Raw genomic sequence first — 24,048 nt, 5'->3', positions numbered from 1 at the left:
TGCCAGAGGAATACAGCACAAAAATACTGAGCAGCAATTTGTAATAATCCCCCCCAGACATCCACTAAACCCAAACTATCAGTTTTGACATAATACAGGGGTTTAATCTGGGTATAAATCTATAAATCTCATAACGCAGGCTGGGGTAATCCCCCTCTGGCAGCCCCGCAGAGCCGGTGGACTGAGATGCTCCGACTAAGAAGTGCAGACCGCTGGCTCCACAATCGAGACAGTCCTGAGGGGGTTACGGCAAGGTTGCCACGCGCTGAACAGTGGCACAATAAAATTCAACCAAGGAAAAACTCATGAACCACACTATCATGTCAATGGTCCCATAAAGATCCCTTAGAAAATTACATGTTGCTTACTTTTTGTCCAGTTATGGTTTTAGTCAATGCTCTTCCTGTAATTTTAAAATATTTGCTAAAAACACTAAGAATGTTATAAAAGTCAACATTTATATTTCAACGTTTCATGTAGCAAAAGTAATTAATAACAGTCTTTATTCTGGATGGATAAGCGAACAGCTGAAGTTCAACCCGCAGAACTGCTCCACCACATTCACCTTTCTTTCTGACATATTTCCAGCTACTTCTCTTGCATCCTCCACCCTTCACAGAACTAATCCTGTTGTGCGTTACGGAGACAGCATCCATTCCTCTCCGCTATGACCGCAGCTCTCCCCGCCCAGCGCTGCCTGTTTGGAACGAATCCCCCGCAGCTTCACTCCCCCAGGAATTTAAGGTTTAAGGTGAGGCTGTGATCAGTCTTGCTCCCAGCTGTCCTTCATGCCGGGCCTGCAGCGAGGCAGCGAGGCGGGCAGAGGAGGTTAGTCAGCGGGTCTCCTGGGGCTGGAGGGGGCGGGACGGGGCTTGGGGACCTTGACCACGAACACCATTGGGTCTTTGGCCTTGTTGCTGAACGCTCGGCGAATTACGTCCACCGCATGCTGATGAGTCACTCCCTGCAGACACTCGCCGTCCACGGACAGCAGCTCATACCCTGCCTGCACACACACACACACACACACACACAGGTAAGAGGGTAAGAGCATGCAACACATAATACACTGTATTAAGTAAACTTTCAAATATTGCTTTCACAATATTTAGTCCTCATCTATCCTTCTATTTCCTCCTCCCTCCCTGTCTCCCCTCCTCTTCCAGCCGTCCATCTCTCTCCAGAACAACAGCACAGACAGTTTCCATAAATCTGCAGTGACTCTGTCCCTTAGCGGGAACCTGATTTATGCCACAGAGAATTGGGGCTCTCCCATTACTTTAATATATTCACACAGAAGGCTGTCACGAGTGTACATGTAAAGTTTCCCCTTCAGCACAAGGTTGTTGAAAAGAAGAACATATACACACAAAGACACACACACTCACACACTCGCTGACTGTTTCCTGCAGGATGAGAGCGGATGGTGGCAAACCTTTGGAACCCTGAAGAGAGGAACTTCCTCTGATGTCATCGGCGCTTGCCGAGGAAGCACCTGCCTAACACGCTCCACCTCAGTGAAGGTTAGCAACACGCAACACAGACACAAACACACACACACAAGGCCGACGGCCATTGTTGTATCTCCCCCAAGTGTGTCCCTTTCCCTTTTCCTTTCCAGTCATCAGATATGAATAGATATATTTTCCCTTTATTCTATGCTATTCCATTCTATCTATTATGCCAAGATAGGGAGGAGTGATATTTGGGTGGTACGGGAAGATTTGCAGGTTTTGCTGCAGCTCATCAGACCAGCAGTGTTGACCAACAGTGCTACAGCCTTCCGTGAGAACAGTATCAAAAGATTTAGATCCATTTAACCAAAGTGGAGATTAGAAAGTGCTTTTTCATTTTTTGAAAAGTAATTTATTTGAATTAAATAGATCACGACCTAATCTGCCCCATCCTCTTTACGGGCCATTTATGGAGTGCATTTACGAGGCTTCCTCTTTCTAGCCAGTGGATATCATCGTCCAAAAATAACACGCCTCGTAAAACGACTCCTGCCTCTGCACGAAAGGATCTAGGGATCTTTCGTAATGTGGTTTACCAGCCCATTACAAACACATCCAACTGGATTATTTCGATAAGGAAAAGAGAAGTATCGGCTTGAACGCTGATGTCTGTGCATCACTATTCGGCCTGAGCTATATGTCTGTACAAAGAGCATCAGCACAGAGTTAATGGCTCTGAGGATCTCAGATGGTCAACAGCATGTGCCACACCCACATAGATAAGTACACACAAAGAAAAAGTGATGCGTCTCATCATAAACGGTTGGTGAATTTAACTCCCATGTGTGTTATTTCACTCCGGCTTAACAACACACACGCATAGAAAATGATGATGGCAGTCTAAACAAAGAAGAGTGGCCCTAAATATAGGCCCAGTTGAAGCATTCCCACTGCCCTCTTATACAGCCAGCCAAACACAAAGCACATGACACACTTGCGCCCACATTTCCGCTGATACAAGGAGAAGGTGGCAGGGAGAGTCGCATACACACACACACACACACACACACAAAGCACACACTCCACTGATAGCCTGTTATCATGTGGGTCTGAGGAGCCGGGGTGCATGTTAACACCGTGCTGCAGCGGTCTCTTCCCTCTGCACTCAGAGTGTGGGAGATAGCACAGAGCCGGGGAGCTGATACGGCCTCGCTGCCTCGCTGCGGCTGCAAGGTGTGAGGCTGAGACAACAGACAGCGGTCAGGCGCCGGGAGCGAGTAAAAAGTAGCCACGTGTCAGAGTCTGAGGCTAACCAACTACTCCTCTGTCTTAATGGCCTCAATCTGTTTTTCCAGTCCTCCTCTCTTTGCCAGTTTCTGTCTTTTTGCACACCCCAATATCCTTCTTATTTTCCATCCTCGCCTTTCCTGACACTGCTCTTGCTGTAATTGTCTATCAGGCCCTCTCTCTCTTCATGTCTTTTCTTCCATTATATCCTTCAGTCTTTGTCCCAAGTGTGTGGTGTGTGTGTGTGTGAATGTGAGTGCAGGCATGTGTGTGTATAGAGGGACTGTAAGAGGGAAGTTCTTGGAAGTTGAAAGGCTTAGCCGATACTGGATCCCCACGATGTTTGACACTGTAATCAGGCAGACCTGGGAAAAGTTGTCACTTGATATCTAGCTGTTAGGAAACACACACACACACACACACACACACACACACACGCACATACATACACATGCACACATTGTATTGGACAGTATTGGCTCTGCTTCAGACATCGCCCTCTCACTCACCAACCTTTACCTCTGAACTTTCACCCCTCACTTTTCGAGTATCTTCATGTGATTGTTGCTTGGCCGCTGTATCTTCGGCTCTAGGGCTTAAAGTATTAGTTTCTAGTGTGCGGTTAACTGCGGTGAATGAGTGTGTATCATGTGTGTTTAAATGAGCCAAGCCAAGTTCATGGATGACTGTTAAGTTACCGTACAGGCAATATATTACCAATACATTAGCAGACCAGCGCCCATGTACCTCATCTATAATGAAGGAGATGGGCCACTTGAGACGACTCTCCACTCATCTCCTCTCTCCACTCCTCGCTGCACACACACAGCCCCTTCCGTCATAGACAACCACTTATAACAACAACTCATAACCACAGTGCAGAGGACTGACAGCCAGTCAAAACACACTCACGCAACCAGGATGGATGGCTGTTGTACTTTCAAACCACTGTGATATGAACGAGCGAACTTAGATGAAAGCAAAATTAGACTTTCTAAGGAAAAGTCAGACAAGGTTGCCTAAACTTTCTACCGCCCTTTCACTCCTTGGAACTATACTAATTTTTTCCATTCTTTGCCATTCAAGTGTGACCCGTTTTTAGATACTCTGTGGGCTTTCTCCCTGCTCTCTGCTGTCACCGCTCACCTTCAGAACCTCATTTGTAGAGGCAGCTCCTCCAGGGAAAATCTTTTCAATCTTCACCATGGGCTGGACCTTCGACTCCATCCCTCCAGAGATACTAATGCCTGTAAACACATAGGGAAACAATACAAACTGAGGGGCAGGTTGGTCACATCAGATCCCTGTCTTCTAAACTTGGACTTAAACTATACTGTAAATACTCTGTAGGCTCAGAGTTTTTTTTTTGGTAAATCAGATAACATAAAAGCTTTTAACTCTTACAAACTGCTCTCAGTTTAGCAGTAAGTGATGCCCTGACCTCTACTGGTGATGTAATGAACATAGGAGACTACTAATATTAAAATGGACAGCTTTACGATAGCTTTGTGGATATTTGAACAGACACACTCACAGATAAAGTATAATGGCAATTCAAACTGTAAATGCATATGGTTTAAACTTTAATCAAAGTGTAAACTATATTCATCTCTGTACTGTACTCACCCAGGGACTGCTTGGCCTTGGAGATGGTCACAGTGGTGATGTCATACTCCTCAGGTGGGAGTGTCGCTCTTTTTTTCACAGAGTGACCGTTATGTGAGTGTCCGTTCACCTGCTGACCGCTCACTGTCCTCCTGGAGGGGCTCGGGGGCTCGAACACATCAGCCAGAGCGGTCCGGCCTCGTCGCTGCGAAGGAACATGGACGCTCACCTCTGTGTACCCCTCCTCCCTCCTCCGCCTGCCGTCTACGCTGTCAGGACTCGTCTCCCTCCTCGCTCTGCCGTGGCCGTTCCTCACGGGCGACCTCCCCCGCTCTGGAGTGGCGTCTCCTCGCTCCGACATGGACAACAAGGAGGCCTCATCGTGCCGCGACGCCCCGTTCTCTCTTCTGAGCGGGGAGAGCTGGGGTTGGCGCCCACGTTGGGGGGTGCCGTGTGGGGATTCCGTGAGGCGAAACTGGTGCGAGGGTGCGGGGCTCGGGGAGCGTGAGCGCAGGGCGGAGGAGGCGTAACTGTCCACAGGTACGTCCAAGAGGGGGATGAAGGCACGGGACGGCGGCACGTGGCCCGCCTGTAGGCCGGACATACGCAGTCTCTCCAGGTCCTCGACCAGCTGACGCTCCCTCAGCATGTCCTGGACCGGCTGGAGCTGGAATCCACCTCTGGAGTCTGGTCACACACACACACACACACACACATAAATACATTAAGTCCAGCTTTAACCCTGCAGAGTCACTATATTATACTGTGAGATACACTCTCACAACCCCGGAAAACCTTTTCTTTCTGAGCATTAAGAAGTGTGGGAGTAAGTTGTGTCACTTCTGAACGGGACAAGAAGTGGCTGCCATTCACATCACGCCCCAATCTGCATCTCTTGCTATCAGAGGTCGGCCACCTCAACCTGTGAAAACACCGACCACCTCAGTAATGTCCTGTCAGCTCCCTCCTGCTTTCATAATGTCGACCCAGTGACTCCTAACCTGTAACCTCAGAAAGTGAGATGGCTGTAGTCACTCTAAAGTGAGGCTGTATTGTGTCTCTGTGACTCTTGAATGAGACTGCTGTATGAAAAGGCTCAAAGCATCACTGTATTGTTGAAGCACCATGTTGGCAGACCAGGCATGTCTAAGACTCAGAGTCGGCTCTCTGTCCTTTCTGTAGGCAACAGAGATGTAATACAAGCCTCGGCTACAGCGCAGGCACAGGAAACCTGAGATATTGAGTAATGTGTGTGTGTGTATGTGTGTGTGTGTATGCATGTGTGCGTTTTTTTATAAGGGTAGGAGGGGGGTATGTGTGTATGGAATGCCAGGGACAGGATATGGTCTGCATGTGCAGGTGTTTCACTTTGACACTCCGGATATGAGATGGGGCAGGAAAGGAGCGAGGGAAGGGAAAATAAGAGAGGGAAAGGAGAGGACACAGAAGGAGAGAGGGATCAGCCCTTCATGTATCTAATATCCCTCTGGGATCAGAGAGAGGCCATCGGCCAGACGGAGAGAGAGCGAGAGTGAGAGAAAGGAAGTGAGATCTGGAGAGAGAGATAGTGAGAGAGAGAGGGAGAGAAAGGAAGAGATACAGAAATATAGAGAAAGATTCACAGATTCACTATACATACTGTACACATGCATATACACACAAACGGTGAGCCTACCTGGGATTGGGGTGATGAGGTGGCGTCGAGGGGTCCCACTGCGAGGGGAGCGCAGAGCTGGAGAACGCACTAAAGAGAAGATTCATAGATTCATTTGTGTAATCTAATCTGTTTTTCTAATTTCTACATCTCTTATTCTTGTCTTTCTTTCATCCCGACAGGAAGCTGCATCTTTAAGTTAACCTAAAGAAAAGAAAGACTAAAACTAAACACTTAATATTATGTACATCCTCTGCTCACCAGAACGACTCTTCAGAATATCATAAGCCTCCAGTTCAAAGGGCATGACCATGCTGTCAAAACGACCCAGCTCAGTAGCAGGGATCAGCATTCTGCAGAGGACAGGATCAGAGTCAATTACATCTGCTTATATACATACACACACACACACACACGCTCAACACATCTCACCTTATTTCTCTGAGCAGTAGCAGTTTCTCTGGCCTGTCTAAGATTGCCAGAAGGGGGCGCACTAGATCCTCAATCACATTGTCGGACAAAAACTGAGGGAAGAATTAGATGGATACACAGAAATAGGAAAGAAGAATGAAAAGGAGAAGGAGGAGAAGAAGAACAAGAACAAGAAGAAGAACAAGAACGAGAAGAACAAGAACAAGAACCAACTTGTTAGTTATTTCCATAGAAAAATGTGTTTTCTGAGCATAAAATTATGTTTTGAAAAGACAAAAGGCCATTGAAGCAAGGTGCAAAACATGCACAACATTTGTGGTAGGTCCCTTAAGACTTTTTCAAGGTTTTCCACCTTGGATTGGCTCCCAAGGTGTAGATTTTTCAAAATGTATCGGGTTGCGTTGGGTTGAAAAAGATCTTCTGATATGGACTATTAAATATTCATCTTCCCTAGAACACCACAATCCACCAGTGATTTCAGTGTTTGGTGTTTGACCAGCACATTACCAGGAGAGTCACATTGTGCTCTAAGTAGACCTGCTATCTTATGCAGAGTGGTGGAAAGGGCCTGGCTGAGGAGCTGATCCTGTGAGAGTGGCCACTGAGTGTGAGCGGGGCTGAGAGAGACAAGGGGATCAGATGATCGCTGATATTTGATCCTAATCATAAATGACAGGCCAAATCCGTCTTTTGTCACCGCCACCGCCAGACACATCTATCATTCAGAGAAACTCAAACAGACGCGGGGAACAATGCTGCGCACAATCGCCGTAAGACTTCAAGCAGACTGACAAAAACACAGGAGAGCGCCACTGTGGTGTGTGAGGTGGACGTTTCCAGATGAAGAACTCACCCGCCGACAGCGTCTCATCACAGCATCCACCTCGTCCTGGCTGAGCAGCTTCCTTGACATGTCCTCCACCTGCTTCAGAGTCTCCACCGGCCGGGGTGACAGGCTCCTGTCCTTCACCCCAGCACGGGTTTCTCTAGGGGAGCTCAAGAGCTGGAAGGGACGACCCCGCTCCTTGTCTAAGGAATTAAAGGGAAAACTCTGGAGTGAAACAAAAAACAACTCTGGCTGAAAGAGAAACTTATTTGCACTGTAAAAGTTATCCATCTTAACAAGACATTTAGTGTAAAAATCCTATTTTTCTTACAAGTGAAAACAATCTGCTGATGGGATGGGTTGTTTCCAATGCAAATCAACTTGTTTCAAGAATTTTCTTGAATCAAGTGACATTACCTTGAAATTAATGCCGTGATCCAACTTATTTCATGCTATTGTCACTTGTTTCTAGAAAACAAGTGAAACTACATTAGACACAAGCAGAGGTGGTAGAAGTGCACAAATTCCCTACTCAAGTAAAAGTGCAAATATTCATTTAAAAATATACTCTAGTAGAAGTTGAAGTAGCATTTCAAATCCTTTACTCAAGTCAAAGTATAAAAGTACGTGGACTTAAATTTAATAAACGTTAATTCTCTCTCTTGTTGCTTCTCTCTTCTTCGTGTTGCTTCTCTCTCTCTGTCCCTTTCCCTAATTGTTGGTGTGGCTTTGCTAAACAAGCAGCCAATCACATCTGGCTCTTGATCAGCTGCTTCCGGGATGGAAGCCGTCTAATGCTGAAAATAATTTTTTTTAGAAAATCAGTTGATGATTTCCTGAGAGTAACGAGTCTGTTTTGAAAATGTAGTGAGTAGAAAGTACAGATTTTTCTTTGAAATGTAGTGAGTAAAAGTAAAAAGTCTTCAGTGAAAGAAAAACTTGAGTAAAGTACTTTCAAGCACAGATACTTGAAAATCTTACAGTAATTAAGTATTTTTACTTTGTTACATCCCACCTCTGGACACAAGTAAAATTGTCTCACCCCACTGGCAGATTCTTCACTTGTTTTAAGGACACAAGATTCAATAGACTCAATACTAGACTAAAGAATTTGTTAAGATGGATATTTTTGCAGTGTGTGCCAATGAGAAGTGGGGATATTGAACCTTATGTATTTAGCCTTGTGGGTTTAAATAGGAGAATATACAATATGTTTAGGGAAGGAATGAATGTGTCATGCGGGACACTCGCACTGTCCCGGTCCTCACCTCTGTCCACATGGTGGGACGGCGACTTGGAGCGGCTCTTCTCCTTGCGGTCTTTCTTGAACAGGAGGTTGACAAAGGTTTTGGAGCGCTGCAGGGTGGTTTTGCCCTCTGCCTCGCTCTTCTTCTGTTGTCTCTTCTTCTTCTGCTTGTCCTCTGGAGGAGGGAAAAAAAGAGGAGACAAAATAGTCTAGACTGCTGGCTCAGCCCCACTAGAGGAATCAACACAGGTGCAGTCAACATAGATACATTTTTCCAACCCCGTGATATAACAGAATGAAACCTGGAATGTAAAGTCTGCACAAACTATTACCTGGTGTGTGCATGAATACAAACAAGCATCTTTTTAAACTCAAAAAACAAAATCAAGGGCAGTTACATGTCATCTTTGCTACAGTTACATCCTAAAATGTTCCCTAAGTGGTGTAGAAACACAGCAAGAATGGGACCTATCTGTGTATGCTGTTGAAAGCATAATTCATTAGTCGTTGTATGCTTCCATGCTTACTGTTAGTCAATAACACTGGGTGATACACACACTCCTCTATGAGTACAGACTGTTCATTTTTCTTCCAGTCAGCTTCTCTGTTCACTGCAGTAAATCTTCCACTGTGGAAAGTGACACGGTAATATTGATGAATTGCAGCCACACTGTCCTGAACACACCCTGATCTATTGAGAGCGCAGGAGAGAAGTGCTCCAGCTTACATAACAAATGTCCCATCAACCCCCAGGCCTTGCCCCGAGCGCCCGCCGGCTCCTGGCGCTATGAAAGGGTCGGATAAATTGTAAAAGAACGGCTAATAACTCACCGGCCCTCTGAAGGGTTAGATGGATATTTCTTCATATGCCTGTTCTTATTCAATTCTCACAGAGGTATGACAAGTGAGAACAGAGGGCAGCGATTCATTACGACTCTGCATTAACTTTGTGCTCTTGGGCAAATTCTGTCTGGAGCTTAAATCAGCAACGCGGAGTGGGATGTTTTTGTTTACTTCTAGAGACAGAGGACTGAGGGGTCACTGCCTGGTCAACTGACTGTTGCCCTGTAGAGGGATCTCTTCAAGCTCGGAGGCGGATCTGATTACCCAGTGAATGCAGGTACTGCCTACTGATTCAGCTAAAGCACTGAACCTGATTATGCTTCGCTGCGGCCGCGACACTCAGCGCACTTTGATTCTGGATAGGTTGACTTCTCCAATGGGACGGATGAGATGAGTTTGCCAATACGATCAACAATACAAATTAAGTCTAACCTCATCTTTAGTTGATTTAGTTCTGTTAAACCTTTTTTTATTATTAGTGGTATTGTTATTATATTAGATTTTACAATCTATTTTTTTTCTGTTGGTTTCAGGTTTCTTTTTATTTATTATTTTCTCATTGTCTTGGGATGTACACTATCTGACTGTAACCAAGGATGGGGAGGGGGGAGGGGTTATCTACATGTTCAGGTTTAGGTGGACAGTGATGTGATATCTATGATATACAAAAATCTATAAATAAACCTTGTTCAAAACAATGCAAATCAACAATATCTGCCAATTTAGGGCAACACAATATGGAACACTACTACTTTTAGAATTAGTACTGAATCAATGCAGCAAACTGACATCCACCGTTCCAATCTCCTTACAATCCCTTTGAGCCTGTAGTTCTCACCTTTCTCGGTGATGTGGCTCTGGGAGCGTCTGATAGGTTTCCGCGGTCTGCTCAGCGCCATCAGCACCTCCGTCTTGGGTGAGGCTTTCGCCACATCCTGTTCCCCTGACGACAGCGTCCTCGCCCTGCCCCGCCCTCCTTCTCCGGCTCCTCCCGTTTCCCTTGGCCCCTCCCCTTTCCCACGTATCACCGTGTCCTTCAGGAGCACCGTGGCACCTAGAGTCCGGCTGGTCTCCGTGGCGACCGGCCTGCCGAGGTGTGAAGCTTGAGGCGAGGGGTGTTCCGGGTAGTTGGGAGGGTGGGGGTCGGTCTGCATGGCGGTCTCGGCGGTGCGCTCGGCGCTGCTTGGACGTCGGGAGCGGTCCTCTGTGGAGATGGCGACGTCTACCATCTCATGGCCGAAGATGGGAGGGAAGAGGACCTGAGAGAGGCCACTGAGGGAGCTGAGGGGGGTGCCGGAAGACAAGGAGGAGGCGGAGGAGTAGGAGTCAGAGCCCTGCGAGGAGGGAGCAGGGCCTCCATTGGCCACTGTTGAGAAAACACCACAATTACAATAAATGAAAGGAGATTAGGACTTTGAGAATATTATTTTCAACTCAAGGCAAATGCAATACCTTGTGAAACCGACCAGCTGACCCAACACAAAAGCTACAAAGTTACATAGTGAATAAAATGTGTACTGTGAGTTTCATTCCTTATTTTACAGTCTGCTTAGTGCTGACTGGCTCCTGTCTGACCTCACGTCCCGTTAATCCCATTGGCTTTGGGGAGCGGGGAACATGAACCAGGAGTTTTTTGTTTTGTTTTGTTTTGAAATGCAACCCCAGGATGACTCTGCATCTTCAAAGATCCTTGAAGAATAAACACCCAGAGACCCAGATGTCAGGTCATGCTCTGTTCCAGACGACTGAGCTGCCTTTGAGTACACCGAATTAATCCCTGGCTATTTTCAGAAACACTCATATCAAACTGAAAAAAACAGGGAATTTGAGGCCTGCGAAGAAAATGCATGACAGGGTTTTAGTATAAGCGGGCTACATGTGGCCAGTGTTCTACTTTTCTTTGAAATATGTCCAAGTAGAAACACAACACGTGGCCTTGTAAAGAGAAATTAGACTTTAGAATTCCAATTATTTCTCTGTAAAAACTCTTGGGATGACCAGGTTAAGTCTTTAATATCTTGTTCTATAACATTTAGTGCCGTGTAATTACATCTTTTCAAGCTGATAGGCTGTTCAACTCATCATCTCATTTAGAATTTAAAACAAACACTATCTCTATCTCATAAAATCATGTTTTATGGTAAATATTCTTGTGGGATAGGCAACATACATTTGTCGAGCCAACTGTACTCTGCCACCATCTCCTTGTACGCAGGGTATCTTCCAGCCTCCTGTTGAAGAATAAAAGTGTTGGAGAGAGAGAGAGAGAGAGAGACTATGTGTTACGGCACAAAACTGGGAAATTAAAAATTGCACATGTGCCTACACCAGCAGCATATAAAAGCTCTACATTTCCTGGACAATTGGCTAACTAAACTTATGCAACTTACAAGGACGGAGCCATTTTGGGTCAAGAGAATTAGTGTCCCATATCCTCCCATATCCACCTTGAGGGATCGTCTCACCTATAGACACTATCTAAGGTCAAAGAGGAGTCACTCCAGGCCCCGTCTCAGATCTGACACAAAGCCTCAGATATGCAGCTGTGGGGGCGTTTAGCAACCGAACCCCGGCCGCACTATGTGTGATTTTGAGCCATAATTGGGTCTGACACAGCATTGAAGGAACACATAAAATGAGGCTTTCCGCTGATTATAACCTGATCCCTGACTGCCTTTGAATAATGAACGTCGTCCCTGGCTGTTTTTCACACGTGGAACCTGAGATCAGAGGAGTAAAATGAGTACACAGGAATGTCAGACCTAAGAGAGCATGCATACACACGCTCAAACACACTCACACAACACACACATACACACACACAATTGCACTATCAAAAAACGACACAAGCTAAGTGCTGCACCCCTGCACACATTGATCCGTGCATGTGCACACACTGTCTGTTTTGCTATGCAGGCTCATTCTGTCCCACTCCCAAAAAGATCAATTGATATGTTTAATCCTACGCAAATGTTTAATACTGCCTTGTTGTATGATGTTGTTTCATTCAAACCACAAAGGTAATTTATCATACTTTTTCTTAATGTGTCTGTTTGGGTACAGCAGCATGGGACACACAGCCACATGAGATACTGGACCCCATACTAGAAATTAAAAAGTTTCCTCTCACCCTGATGGTCAACATGACGTGGGTGTGGCTCTTCAGGACCTCCACTGCGTTGCTGTGGGTGATGTCATCGAAGCTCACCCCATTGGCTGCAAGGATTTGGTCACCCATTTTGATGCCATGCTGCTCTGCTAGCCCGCCTGGGTCCAGCCTGAAGAGATACACACACACATACGCGCATACACACACACACACACACGCACACACACACACACACAGTACCTCTAACAGTTGTTTGAGCATCTGCTGCTTTGAACTCAACAAAACAAAAACAAACAAAAAACACAAAACTGCAAGTGAATTTATAATGTAATATTTGATTCCTGCAGGGAAATTATGTTTTTGCTCGCCCCAGTCCGAGGAGGTCAGAGGTCAGGGTTTGCTACAGTACAGCGCCACTGGAGCTAGTAGGGATTCAGTGTCTTGCTCAAAGACACTTCAGCAGGGCGGATGGGGGCCTGAACCCGGCTCTTCCAGCTGAAGGACTGCCTCCCTACTCACTACGCCACCCTGCTGTTCAAATGAGTTTACATGAATCTGACAAACTAGCTGATTAGTATTTTCACATCAACCTTTATTTGATATTATGTGCAGCTAAGTGTGTTTCCAGCCAGACTTGGTCCATACTTAGAAACATATATTCCCAGGCCGAACTCTTTGCCTCCTCTGATGTTGAAGCCCAGGCAGTAGTCGTCTGATGTGGTGTAGAGGTGGACGATCCTGCGGAGAGCGCTGTCTGAACTGGCGTCTGACGGCGTGCGACCGCTCTCCTCCACCACCATCCGCCTGTGAATCAGATCCACCCTACACACATGTGCAAACATGTTAGATATGATGACCAATGTCCAAACTCCGCCAAATGCGAGCACAACTCCGTCAAAAAAATCCTCCTTAGGTGCACGGCCAAAGATTAATACATGAAGAAAGAAAAGCCAGCACTCTTAATGTCCTTTTATCATATATTTGAATGGGCAGCTATAGAGCACAAACGACGGACGCGTTTCAGCAATAAGCCATCATCAGCGTTGTGTTGCTCCAAGCGGAAGTGACACTTAAATACATACACGCATACAGTTCAATTAATTATACAATCAATGTGGAAAATACCTTCTCAAAGAGTCACTATCAAAGATAAATCAACGTGCCAGGTTCCCCCACTCAGTACGGACAACTCCAGGAATACACAATCCACAGCATAGACATAACACTTAAGAAAAAATAATGATAAATATCAAGAAAAATGCAATATAAGAATGGAAGAATAAAAAATATATATAGCTAAATGTCTCTGCACATATCTCACAAGTTGTAATCATTTCAAAAAACAGGTCCTCTACACAGAAAATGGAAATGAAGGGAGGCTAAATCTTCCCTTGTACAGGAAAAAGATATAACCCTTCTGACACTAAACAACTGCACATACAATTGGCCAATAGAACATGCAGTCAGCTGCCGCAGGCCAATGTGCCCAAACAGCCTGGGCTCTCCTTAAAGTAGGGAGTAGAGCCACTAATTAATCGCCACCCTCCACGTGTCCTAAGACATATGAGCCCGACAACAAAGTAGAAGGACTGAGTGCAGCACATATCAATACACAACAAGGAAAAAACTTTAAATATGTATTCAAAAACAATTTCACAAATCCAAGTTCAGACAATTTCAGAGAAAACACCCTAATAATAATTCCTCATTCAGACCTTTGGGGTGTTCAGTTTGTAGAGTATGTATCCAAAACGCCTCTCTCTGCAAAAGTGTCTTATCCCTATCACCCCCTCTTTTCAAAGGTCTGACTTCTTCTATACCTTGGAACCTCAAGGAACACACGTCATGGCCTGCTGAGTTAAAGTGTCTCGCTACTGAGGACTTCTCATCCCTATTCCTAATATTACTTTTATGCTCAGATATCCGGGTTTTTAGTTCTCTTTTAGTTTTGCCAACATAGCACATCCCACATGGGCATTTCAAAAGGTAAACCACATGTTTTGTCTTACAAGAAATCCTACTCTTAATAAAAAACTTTTTGCCAGAGTGTGGATGTACAAAAAACTCTCCTCTGATCATAGCATTACACTGAACACAATTGGAACATGGGAAATTACCATTGGGTAAATTGGATAAGAAATGTTGAGGACGTATGTAACAGTCAGCTCTAACTAGTGTATCCCTTAAGTTTCTAGCTCGTTTGTGGGCAAAAATAGGAGCATTCTTAAAAACATGACCTATGTGGGGATCACTAGATAGGATGTGCCAGTGCTTCTTAACACACTTTTTAATTTCATGAGAAATGGGGGAAAAGGTGGTAGCACACACAATATTGAAGTCCCCTGAGTTAGAGGGTTTACGAGTTAAAAGGTTCTTTCTATCAATATTTCTTACTCTCTGCAGACAATCATCTAGGACTCTGTTGTCATAACCCTTAGACCTAAACCGTGTGCATAACTCAGCAGCTTGTTCCTCAAAAGCGTTCTCAGTACTACAAATTCTCTTAATTCTCAACAACTGACTATAGGGCAAACCCTTTTTAAGACCAGGGGGATGATAGCTAGCATAATCCAAAAAACTGTTACCATCAGTTTTCTTTCTATATACCTTGGTCTTCAACTGTTCTGCTTTGTTCACCAGTACATCTAGAAAAGCCACAGATTCTTGACTATACTCTAATGAAAATTTTATAGAAGGCATTCTAGAGTTAATGTAAATTTTGAACTCCTCCAGTTGATCAAGTGTCCCCGTAAAAATAAAGAAGACATCATCAATAAAGCGGAACCAACATTTCAACAACGAAAAGAAAGGATTATTGTGGTACACAAACTCTTCTTCAAATTTGCCCATAAATAAATTGGCATAATTAGGAGAACATGGACTTCCCATACTTACACCCTGACACTGTAAATAATATGAGTCTTCAAACTTAAAGTAGTTCCTGTTGAGAATCAATTTAGCCATATCCACCAAAAATTCAGTAGGGGGAGTAGGGTTTTTTCTCTTATTCAAGTAGTAGGTCATAGCCTCCAGACCCTCTGTATGGGGTACATTAGTATATAAACTGGTGACGTCCATAGTACAAACAAAGTCACTTTCCTGAATGTTCTGTATAGAATCTATTTTATTCAAGAAATCAGTAGTATCTTTCAAGTATGATGGGAGCTGAGACACTAATGTTTTGATGTGTAAGTCGATATACTGAGATATAGGCTCAGTCAGAGACTGTGTACCTGCCACTATAGGGCGCCCAGGCACAGGCTCCACACAGCTCTTATGTATCTTCGGAAGTGTGTAAAAAATAGGGCGTACCGGGTGTTCTTGAATCATAAAAGCGTATTCATCTTGACAGATCAATAGATCATTCACAGCTTTACTCAAAAAAGACCTAACTTCTTGGAGAAACCTCACTGTAGGGTCACCACTTAAAGGGGTATAGAACTGACATGGGGAAGCCTGAGCCTACAACTTTTATGAGTGGCTCAGGCTTCCCCATGTCAACTGACATGGGGAAGCCTGAGCCTACAACTTTTATGAGTAGCTTGAAGAGACTGAAAGCTAAAAGTGTTTTTGTCCCGCCTGTTCTGAATTCTTCTGTTGCAACATTTTGTAGGCTGATTGAGCAAGAGGTTTCTTCTCATGTACATATTAACAGTAAAAAAAAGACTCCACTCCAACATTGATTCGCAAGAAAGCAAGGCTATGATTGAATTATCTAAGGACACTACTGTAGTGATACGTAATGCAGATAAGGGGGGAGCAGTGGTCGTGCAAAACAAAGAAGCATATAGAACAGAAATATTAAGACAACTAAGTAACAGCGAGTTCTATACCCCTTTAAGTGGTGACCCTACAGTGAGGTTTCTCCAAGAAGTTAGGTCTTTTTTGAGTAAAGCTGTGAATGATCTATTGATCTGTCAAGATGAATACGCTTTTATGATTCAAGAACACCCGGTACGCCCTATTTTTTACACACTTCCGAAGATACATAAGAGCTGTGTGGAGCCTGTGCCTGGGCGCCCTATAGTGGCAGGTACACAGTCTCTGACTGAGCCTATATCTCAGTATATCGACTTACACATCAAAACATTAGTGTCTCAGCTCCCATCATACTTGAAAGATACTACTGATTTCTTGAATAAAATAGATTCTATACAGAACATTCAGGAAAGTGACTTTGTTTGTACTATGGACGTCACCAGTTTATATACTAATGTACCCCATACAGAGGGTCTGGAGGCTATGACCTACTACTTGAATAAGAGAAAAAACCCTACTCCCCCTACTGAATTTTTGGTGGATATGGCTAAATTGATTCTCAACAGGAACTACTTTAAGTTTGAAGACTCATATTATTTACAGTGTCAGGGTGTAAGTATGGGAAGTCCATGTTCTCCTAATTATGCCAATTTATTTATGGGCAAATTTGAAGAAGAGTTTGTGTACCACAATAACCCTTTCTTTTCGTTGTTGAAATGTTGGTTCCGCTTTATTGATGATGTCTTCTTTATTTTTACGGGGACACTTGATCAACTGGAGGAGTTCAAAATTTACATTAACTCTAGAATGCCTTCTATAAAATTTTCATTAGAGTATAGTCAAGAATCTGTGGCTTTTCTAGATGTACTGGTGAACAAAGCAGAACAGTTGAAGACCAAGGTATATAGAAAGAAAACTGATGGTAACAGTTTTTTGGATTATGCTAGCTATCATCCCCCTGGTCTTAAAAAGGGTTTGCCCTATAGTCAGTTGTTGAGAATTAAGAGAATTTGTAGTACTGAGAACGCTTTTGAGGAACAAGCTGCTGAGTTATGCACACGGTTTAGGTCTAAGAGTTATGACAACAGAGTCCTAGATGATTGTCTGCAGAGAGTAAGAAATATTGATAGAAAGAACCTTTTAACTCGTAAACCCTCTAACTCAGGGGACTTCAATATTGTGTGTGCTACCACCTTTTCCCCCATTTCTCATGAAATTAAAAAGTGTGTTAAGAAGCACTGGCACATCCTATCTAGTGATCCCCACATAGGTCATGTTTTTAAGAATGCTCCTATTTTTGCCCACAAACGAGCTAGAAACTTAAGGGATACACTAGTTAGAGCTGACTGTTACATACGTCCTCAACATTTCTTATCCAATTTACCCAATGGTAATTTCCCATGTTCCAATTGTGTTCAGTGTAATGCTATGATCAGAGGAGAGTTTTTTGTACATCCACACTCTGGCAAAAAGTTTTTTATTAAGAGTAGGATTTCTTGTAAGACAAAACATGTGGTTTACCTTTTGAAATGCCCATGTGGGATGTGCTATGTTGGCAAAACTAAAAGAGAACTAAAAACCCGGATATCTGAGCATAAAAGTAATATTAGGAATAGGGATGAGAAGTCCTCAGTAGCGAGACACTTTAACTCAGCAGGCCATGACGTGTGTTCCTTGAGGTTCCAAGGTATAGAAGAAGTCAGACCTTTGAAAAGAGGGGGTGATAGGGATAAGACACTTTTGCAGAGAGAGGCGTTTTGGATACATACTCTACAAACTGAACACCCCAAAGGTCTGAATGAGGAATTATTATTAGGGTGTTTTCTCTGAAATTGTCTGAACTTGGATTTGTGAAATTGTTTTTGAATACATATTTAAAGTTTTTTCCTTGTTGTGTATTGATATGTGCTGCACTCAGTCCTTCTACTTTGTTGTCGGGCTCATATGTCTTAGGACACGTGGAGGGTGGCGATTAATTAGTGGCTCTACTCCCTACTTTAAGGAGAGCCCAGGCTGTTTGGGCACATTGGCCTGCGGCAGCTGACTGCATGTTCTATTGGCCAATTGTATGTGCAGTTGTTTAGTGTCAGAAGGGTTATATCTTTTTCCTGTACAAGGGAAGATTTAGCCTCCCTTCATTTCCATTTTCTGTGTAGAGGACCTGTTTTTTGAAATGATTACAACTTGTGAGATATGTGCAGAGACATTTAGCTATATATATTTTTTATTCTTCCATTCTTATATTGCATTTTTCTTGATATTTATCATTATTTTTTCTTAAGTGTTATGTCTATGCTGTGGATTGTGTATTCCTGGAGTTGTCCGTACTGAGTGGGGGAACCTGGCACGTCGATTTATCTTTGATAGTGACTCTTTGAGAAGGTATTTTCCACATTGATTGTATAATTAATTGAACTGTATGCGTGTATGTATTTAAGTGTCACTTCCGCTTGGAGCAACACAACGCTGATGATGGCTTATTGCTGAAACGCGTCCGTCGTTTGTGCTCTATAGCTGCCCATTCAAATATATGATAAAAGGACATTAAGAGTGCTGGCTTTTCTTTCTTCAGATATGATGACCACACACACACACACAACGCACATAAGAGGGTACACGTGCGCACACACACACACACACACTCACATACCCATCATCCCCATTCCCCCCTGAGCTCAGGCCTCTTGTATCAGTTAATCAAATAGCCATAAAGGTCGCAGTGGTAATCCATCCACTGCTGCCACATGAAACCAAGATCCCCCAACAGCAAGATAACCAGTTTGAGCTTCGTTCAAGACACAAGAATACACAAAACAAAAGCCATGCAAAGGTCAGCAGTGGTGAAAACAAGATCATGGTCTGTACATTACATAAGAGCAGACGGCAAGTTTCCCCTTGTCGGCTATAAACAAGTATAGCACATTCAATACAGTAATCAGCTGGTCAATTTGTTACTTTAACTCTTGAGTACACATTTAATTGTAGATAATTGGATTTCATTTTGGCAGCACGTTGACAGACAAGGGTGGAAGCAACTAACTACATTTACTTGCTTTTTTGTGTACTTGTATGTGTTTGAGTATTTTTTAAAGTTAGTAATTTTACTTTTACTTGAGTACATTTTTGCTGAAGAATTGTACTTAGCTACATTTTAAATCACACCCATTACAGAGTACAAAGTACTCCATAAGCCTCAGAAACCGGACCATCGTAAATTGGCCAATTTTGGAGCCATTTACAGTGAATGGCTAGTCAACAAAGACGAGAAGAGTAATCTGGCTTTACTTTGTTTGTGCACTTTATTTTGTAATTTCTATCTCTGTCCTCTCGTCCTTTTAGAATTGCATGCGAAAGATCACATGTAACAACGTTCTCTTTTCTACTCAGTAACTTCTACTGTACGTTTTTAAATGAGCTACTTTTTACTTCTACTCAAGTAGATTTTTACAACACTATTTTTTTACTTAAGTAGATTTTTACACCAGTACTTTTACTTCTACTTCTAAGTACCAGTACTTCTACTTGAGTAGGACATTCTAGTACTCTTTCCACCACTGCTGACAGCCTAATTCACAGATCATTTAGGTAAATCTGTAGTGTGCGGCAGCACTCAGCCGTTTCCCCTCACCATGTGGTCTTCTCCTTGGAGTAGCGGATGCCTGGGACCTTCCCCACCCGCCTCACCACCATCCTCAGCCTGTTGTTGCCTGTCAGGACCTTCACAGCGCTGCTCATGGTGATGCTCTCCAGGCTGATCCCATTCACCTCCACTACCTTATCACCCACACTCAGGCCAGCCTGCTCTGAAGACACAGGCAGAGGTCAGAATACACCCAAGTAAACAAAGCACACACACACATAAACAGAAGCACACCACCACCTGATACACACACACACACACACACACACACACACACACACAGAAGCGAGCACACACAAACAAAAGCACACAGCCACCATGTGAAACACATGCACACACAGGCAGACACACACACACACACACACACACACACACACACACTACACACACACACACTCACTGCTAACCTGCAGAGCTGTCATCCTCCACCTTGCTGACAAATATGCCGAGTCCATGTTCAGATCCCCCGCGGACACTGAAGCCCAGACGCCCATCTGGACTCTTATCTACGGTCACTGTGTGGATATCTTCACTGTCATCCCCACCTACATACACACAAAACACACACACATTCAACACAGAAAACACACAGACATGTAACAGCCACTGTCATCTGATCTTATCTGTGTGTGTACTTCCTGTTACAGTAATGTTGAATAAAGAACAAGTTCAGGTTTGTACAGTCCCACAGTGTATTTTCTGTATGGCCTATGGGTCTTTCTGAATACAAGAAGGGGATTGTGGCTGTTTGCAGTTAAGCTGTGAAGATTCATAGTTAATGTTACAGTAATATACAGCTCAATAAACAGAAATGATTTGTAGAGAGTGCTGTAAACTGTAAAATGTGGATATTTTTTGGTTTGATGCCAACAATACTCAGTACTCAATATCTTTAAATTTGACCATTTATGCCAAAAAAACCACCAGATTTACAAGTGTTTATTCAGTGTTTCCCCAAGAATTGTATTCTTTCTTAGAACATGGGTCACTAACATATGAATGGATAGACTTGTGTGGAATCTATATTGTATTGTAATCAATTCAGCTTAGGACTTCCTTAGACAACCAGTGTAATATTGATCAATTATATAATGTACATCTAATCAAATAAACTGCATCATCTATCATAGCAGAGGTGGACAGCAGTGATTAGCCGATATTATCAGATTTTTTGATAAAAAGCCAATATCTGCCTGATATATCAGCAAACCAATATATCAATCTAACCCTGGTTGCCTGACTGACTGACCTAAATGCCTCTAGTTGACCGTGGCAGTGTGACAGTGGCACCACGGTAAACAGAGGATAGTTTACTGACTGTGTCCCAGACTCACCATCAACAGGTGCATTGATAAGAATGACTCTCCCCATGGGTGAGGAGGATCTGCCCCTGTGGCGGTGCTGCTTCTTCTGCATGTAGCGCGTGGCTGTGTGGGACCCCCCTGCCTGGCCTCCGTTGTGGGGGTGGGGGCGGCCCCCTCCATTCGTCATCTCCCTCCGGCCAGAGGGGTGAGAGGAGTGAGCCATGCTGAGCGTCCGGCTCCCCTGCCCTTAGTCATCCAGACAAGGGGGAATCTGGGCTCTGCTGTCAGGACGGAGGAGGGGCAGCCTGGGTGTTGGGGTGGGGTGGGGTGGGGGGCAGGGCCGGTGGGGAGCTGGATTCTCCGGTATTTGGTGGTCCCCACTCAGGATGGACCAAGTGACTGTATCATCCTCTTTTAGGTAAGATCACTGTACCTTGATTGAAGCCAGTTTCAAATTATGAATAAGTCACAGTGCCGTATATTCCATATACAGCACTATAAAAAATACTTGGTCCACAGGAAAAACGTTAGAAAAAGTCAATTTAATAAGGATTTGAAGAGTGGTCCATGACTGAAGCTTGGACTCTGGATATCCTGATCCCAGAGATGCACTCCTAATTATCCTAGTAGGTTAAATAAACTGTTATAACCCTCGTTTCTTCTGTGAGTTTGCCAAGCCTTACAGCATCGGCCTCTGATCCCCTCTCCACAGCCATGAGGTCCGTTCCTCCTGCTTTCCTCACTGCCATCAGCGACGGTCTGCAAGGCAATCAACAGCGCATGGTGATTCCCCTCGGGACGAAGACCGAGTCATGTTTAATTTAATGGATAGCTGTTGTGAGAAGGCTGTGTTGAGTAACGTGGTCTCAGGAAAACAAAACTCCTTCATTTTGATACTGATATGGCCTATAACCTGAGAGCTTAATAGAATAGAATAGAATAGAATAGAATAGAACAGAATAGAATAGAATAGTCAAGTTAGAATGCTGTCCTCTGTTGCATTGAACGTCACCGGTGTTTTTCTATCAATCAGCACCGTGGACAGCGCCCAAGAAACGTCTTGCATAAACATGCGGGCTTCTTTTGACAGCAGTTATTCAAACTTATTCTGATTCATTCAAACTAACCATCTAAACATATACACTACCTGTAGACATTGTTATGCTTTGCTATTACGTTTTGCGAGCAATAGTAGGCTATGTGCCACAGCTGGCGATACGATAGTGTAACGTAAATAAATGCATCTATTGTCTGAAACACACTCCAAACTTATTCCATTTCTCTGGTATCTTGAAGTAGGTAGACTAATAAAATGGCTATAAAAAATATATCAAAACAAAGTGTAACAGCGTTACCTGTGTCCGTGTTGAATGACCTCAGCTGCCACTGACACGGATAGGCGCGCACTGGCCCGCCTCACTGCCCCACTATTGGACACCTTCAGTGTATTAGTGCCATCTCATTTGTTCTCCAGGTGACCATTGTCTTAGGTGTAAGCCTTTTATATAAGCCGAGCGACCCCGGAACCGTGCACGAGCCCTACACTAGTAATGTTTAATTACTAATAGATTAGAAGACGAACAATAACTTAGGTCTGTTTCAGATGATCGCTGTTTTATTAACCTCAGGTAAAACTCGTTGTTTATTTAATTCCAACAAACTGGATGGGGCTGTTGGACCCATATAGACCCATGCTGGGTACCACGTGCTACCGAGGAGAAGCCTACCTGTAGGATATTAATGCATTAAGTCTCTGCATGTACTGAAGGGTCCCTAAACACACTTGAGTAATATTTAGATGTGTAGCCTAGGTCATGGCTGCTGTTCTCCTCTTGGTTGCGCCAGTTAGATGGCCTTATATTGCCATCTGTTGGAGAGATCATAGGTCTACTTCACTGAGATTAAAGTCTACCAGTTTAGCCATAAAACTAAAGGGGCAATGTAAACCCAAGATGTTGATTTGAGTGATCAGTGTGATAATGTAGCTCTTATTTTTTAAATGATACCAAGACTAGACCTACAGCAGGAAAGGCGAGGTTGTTGTGGGTTGTTGTAGTGGGCTGCTGCACCTTAGGGATGGATTCTGGGAGTTTCATCAAGTTAAATAAGAGCTTTTATGAACTTTTTAATGGCAGTTGGAATGAAATGTAAGACCACTTTCGTATAGGTCTGCGTGACTGTGTGTAGGTCTACACCAGAAACAGCATATTGTAAAGACCAATAAAACTGAACATTTAACTTATGTATTTAGGAACAGTATGCTATTCAAGGACTTTTGAAGCCTTGACTTTAGACGCCTCATTTAAGACATTTTATGACTTTTTCAGCACCTTCAAATACCCTGAAACTGATATAACTAGGCTACTCAAACGCATAATATGAATTTTTGGACAGTCCGTGTGTGTCCCTGTGCCTGGTACAACTCCACAGGATAATGGAGATAATGGAAACCTATCTTTTGCAACATTCGGCCTCAAATCCTTTCTGTTTCAACATGAGAATATTTTGATATTTACCGTCAGCGTGACGTGCTAGTTACCTCCCACGCCCAGGGTTTCCAGCCAACCCCTACTCTCTGGAACAAATGACAAACCTGCAGTGCTGCCTTCAGGTGCTCCTCCGAAGCTCCTACGTCCGAGTTTAACAGTCGGAAATATGACTTGGTGTATGTAGCCTAATTCATTCTTAATTCATTTGTTTGCCAAACGTTGTTGTATACATCACTTTTAGCACTGTTGGCATGGATTCTGTGCTCTACGCCCCCAAAAAGTCACATCTCGGGACTCGGGTCGGGTATCATAGTGCACTTTCTCCCTTTACCATCTTGTTGTATTGGTTCATTCATGTGCCGCCGAAACATATTTTACGATATTTCTGACAACACTTGAA

General features: G+C 43.8%; 1 protein-coding gene across 1 annotated transcript; it reads right to left on the bottom strand.

Moving 5' to 3' along the window:
- Nucleotides 1–829: 829 nt before the first annotated feature.
- On the bottom strand, nt 830–21,382 carry pdzd7a (PDZ domain containing 7a). Its single transcript, XM_078288614.1, has 15 exons — nt 21,190–21,382; nt 20,263–20,400; nt 19,844–20,018; nt 13,102–13,278; nt 12,478–12,625; nt 11,518–11,578; nt 10,186–10,713; nt 8,527–8,679; nt 7,286–7,461; nt 6,433–6,524; nt 6,262–6,353; nt 6,022–6,090; nt 4,368–5,033; nt 3,888–3,988; nt 830–1,006 (listed from the first exon to the last, which is right to left on the bottom strand). The coding sequence occupies exons 1-15, from the start codon at nt 21,380–21,382 to the stop codon at nt 830–832; spliced, it is 2,946 nt and encodes a 981-aa protein (XP_078144740.1).
- Between the last annotated feature and the right edge of the window lie 2,666 nt (nt 21,383–24,048).

The sequence above is a fragment of the Centroberyx gerrardi genome, chromosome 15 (genome assembly GCF_048128805.1).
Source record: "Centroberyx gerrardi isolate f3 chromosome 15, fCenGer3.hap1.cur.20231027, whole genome shotgun sequence".
In the NCBI taxonomy this organism is placed as follows: Eukaryota; Metazoa; Chordata; class Actinopteri; order Beryciformes; family Berycidae; genus Centroberyx; species Centroberyx gerrardi.
Note: the sequence above shows the minus strand (reverse complement) of the source record. Positions and strands in the feature narration are given on the sequence as shown.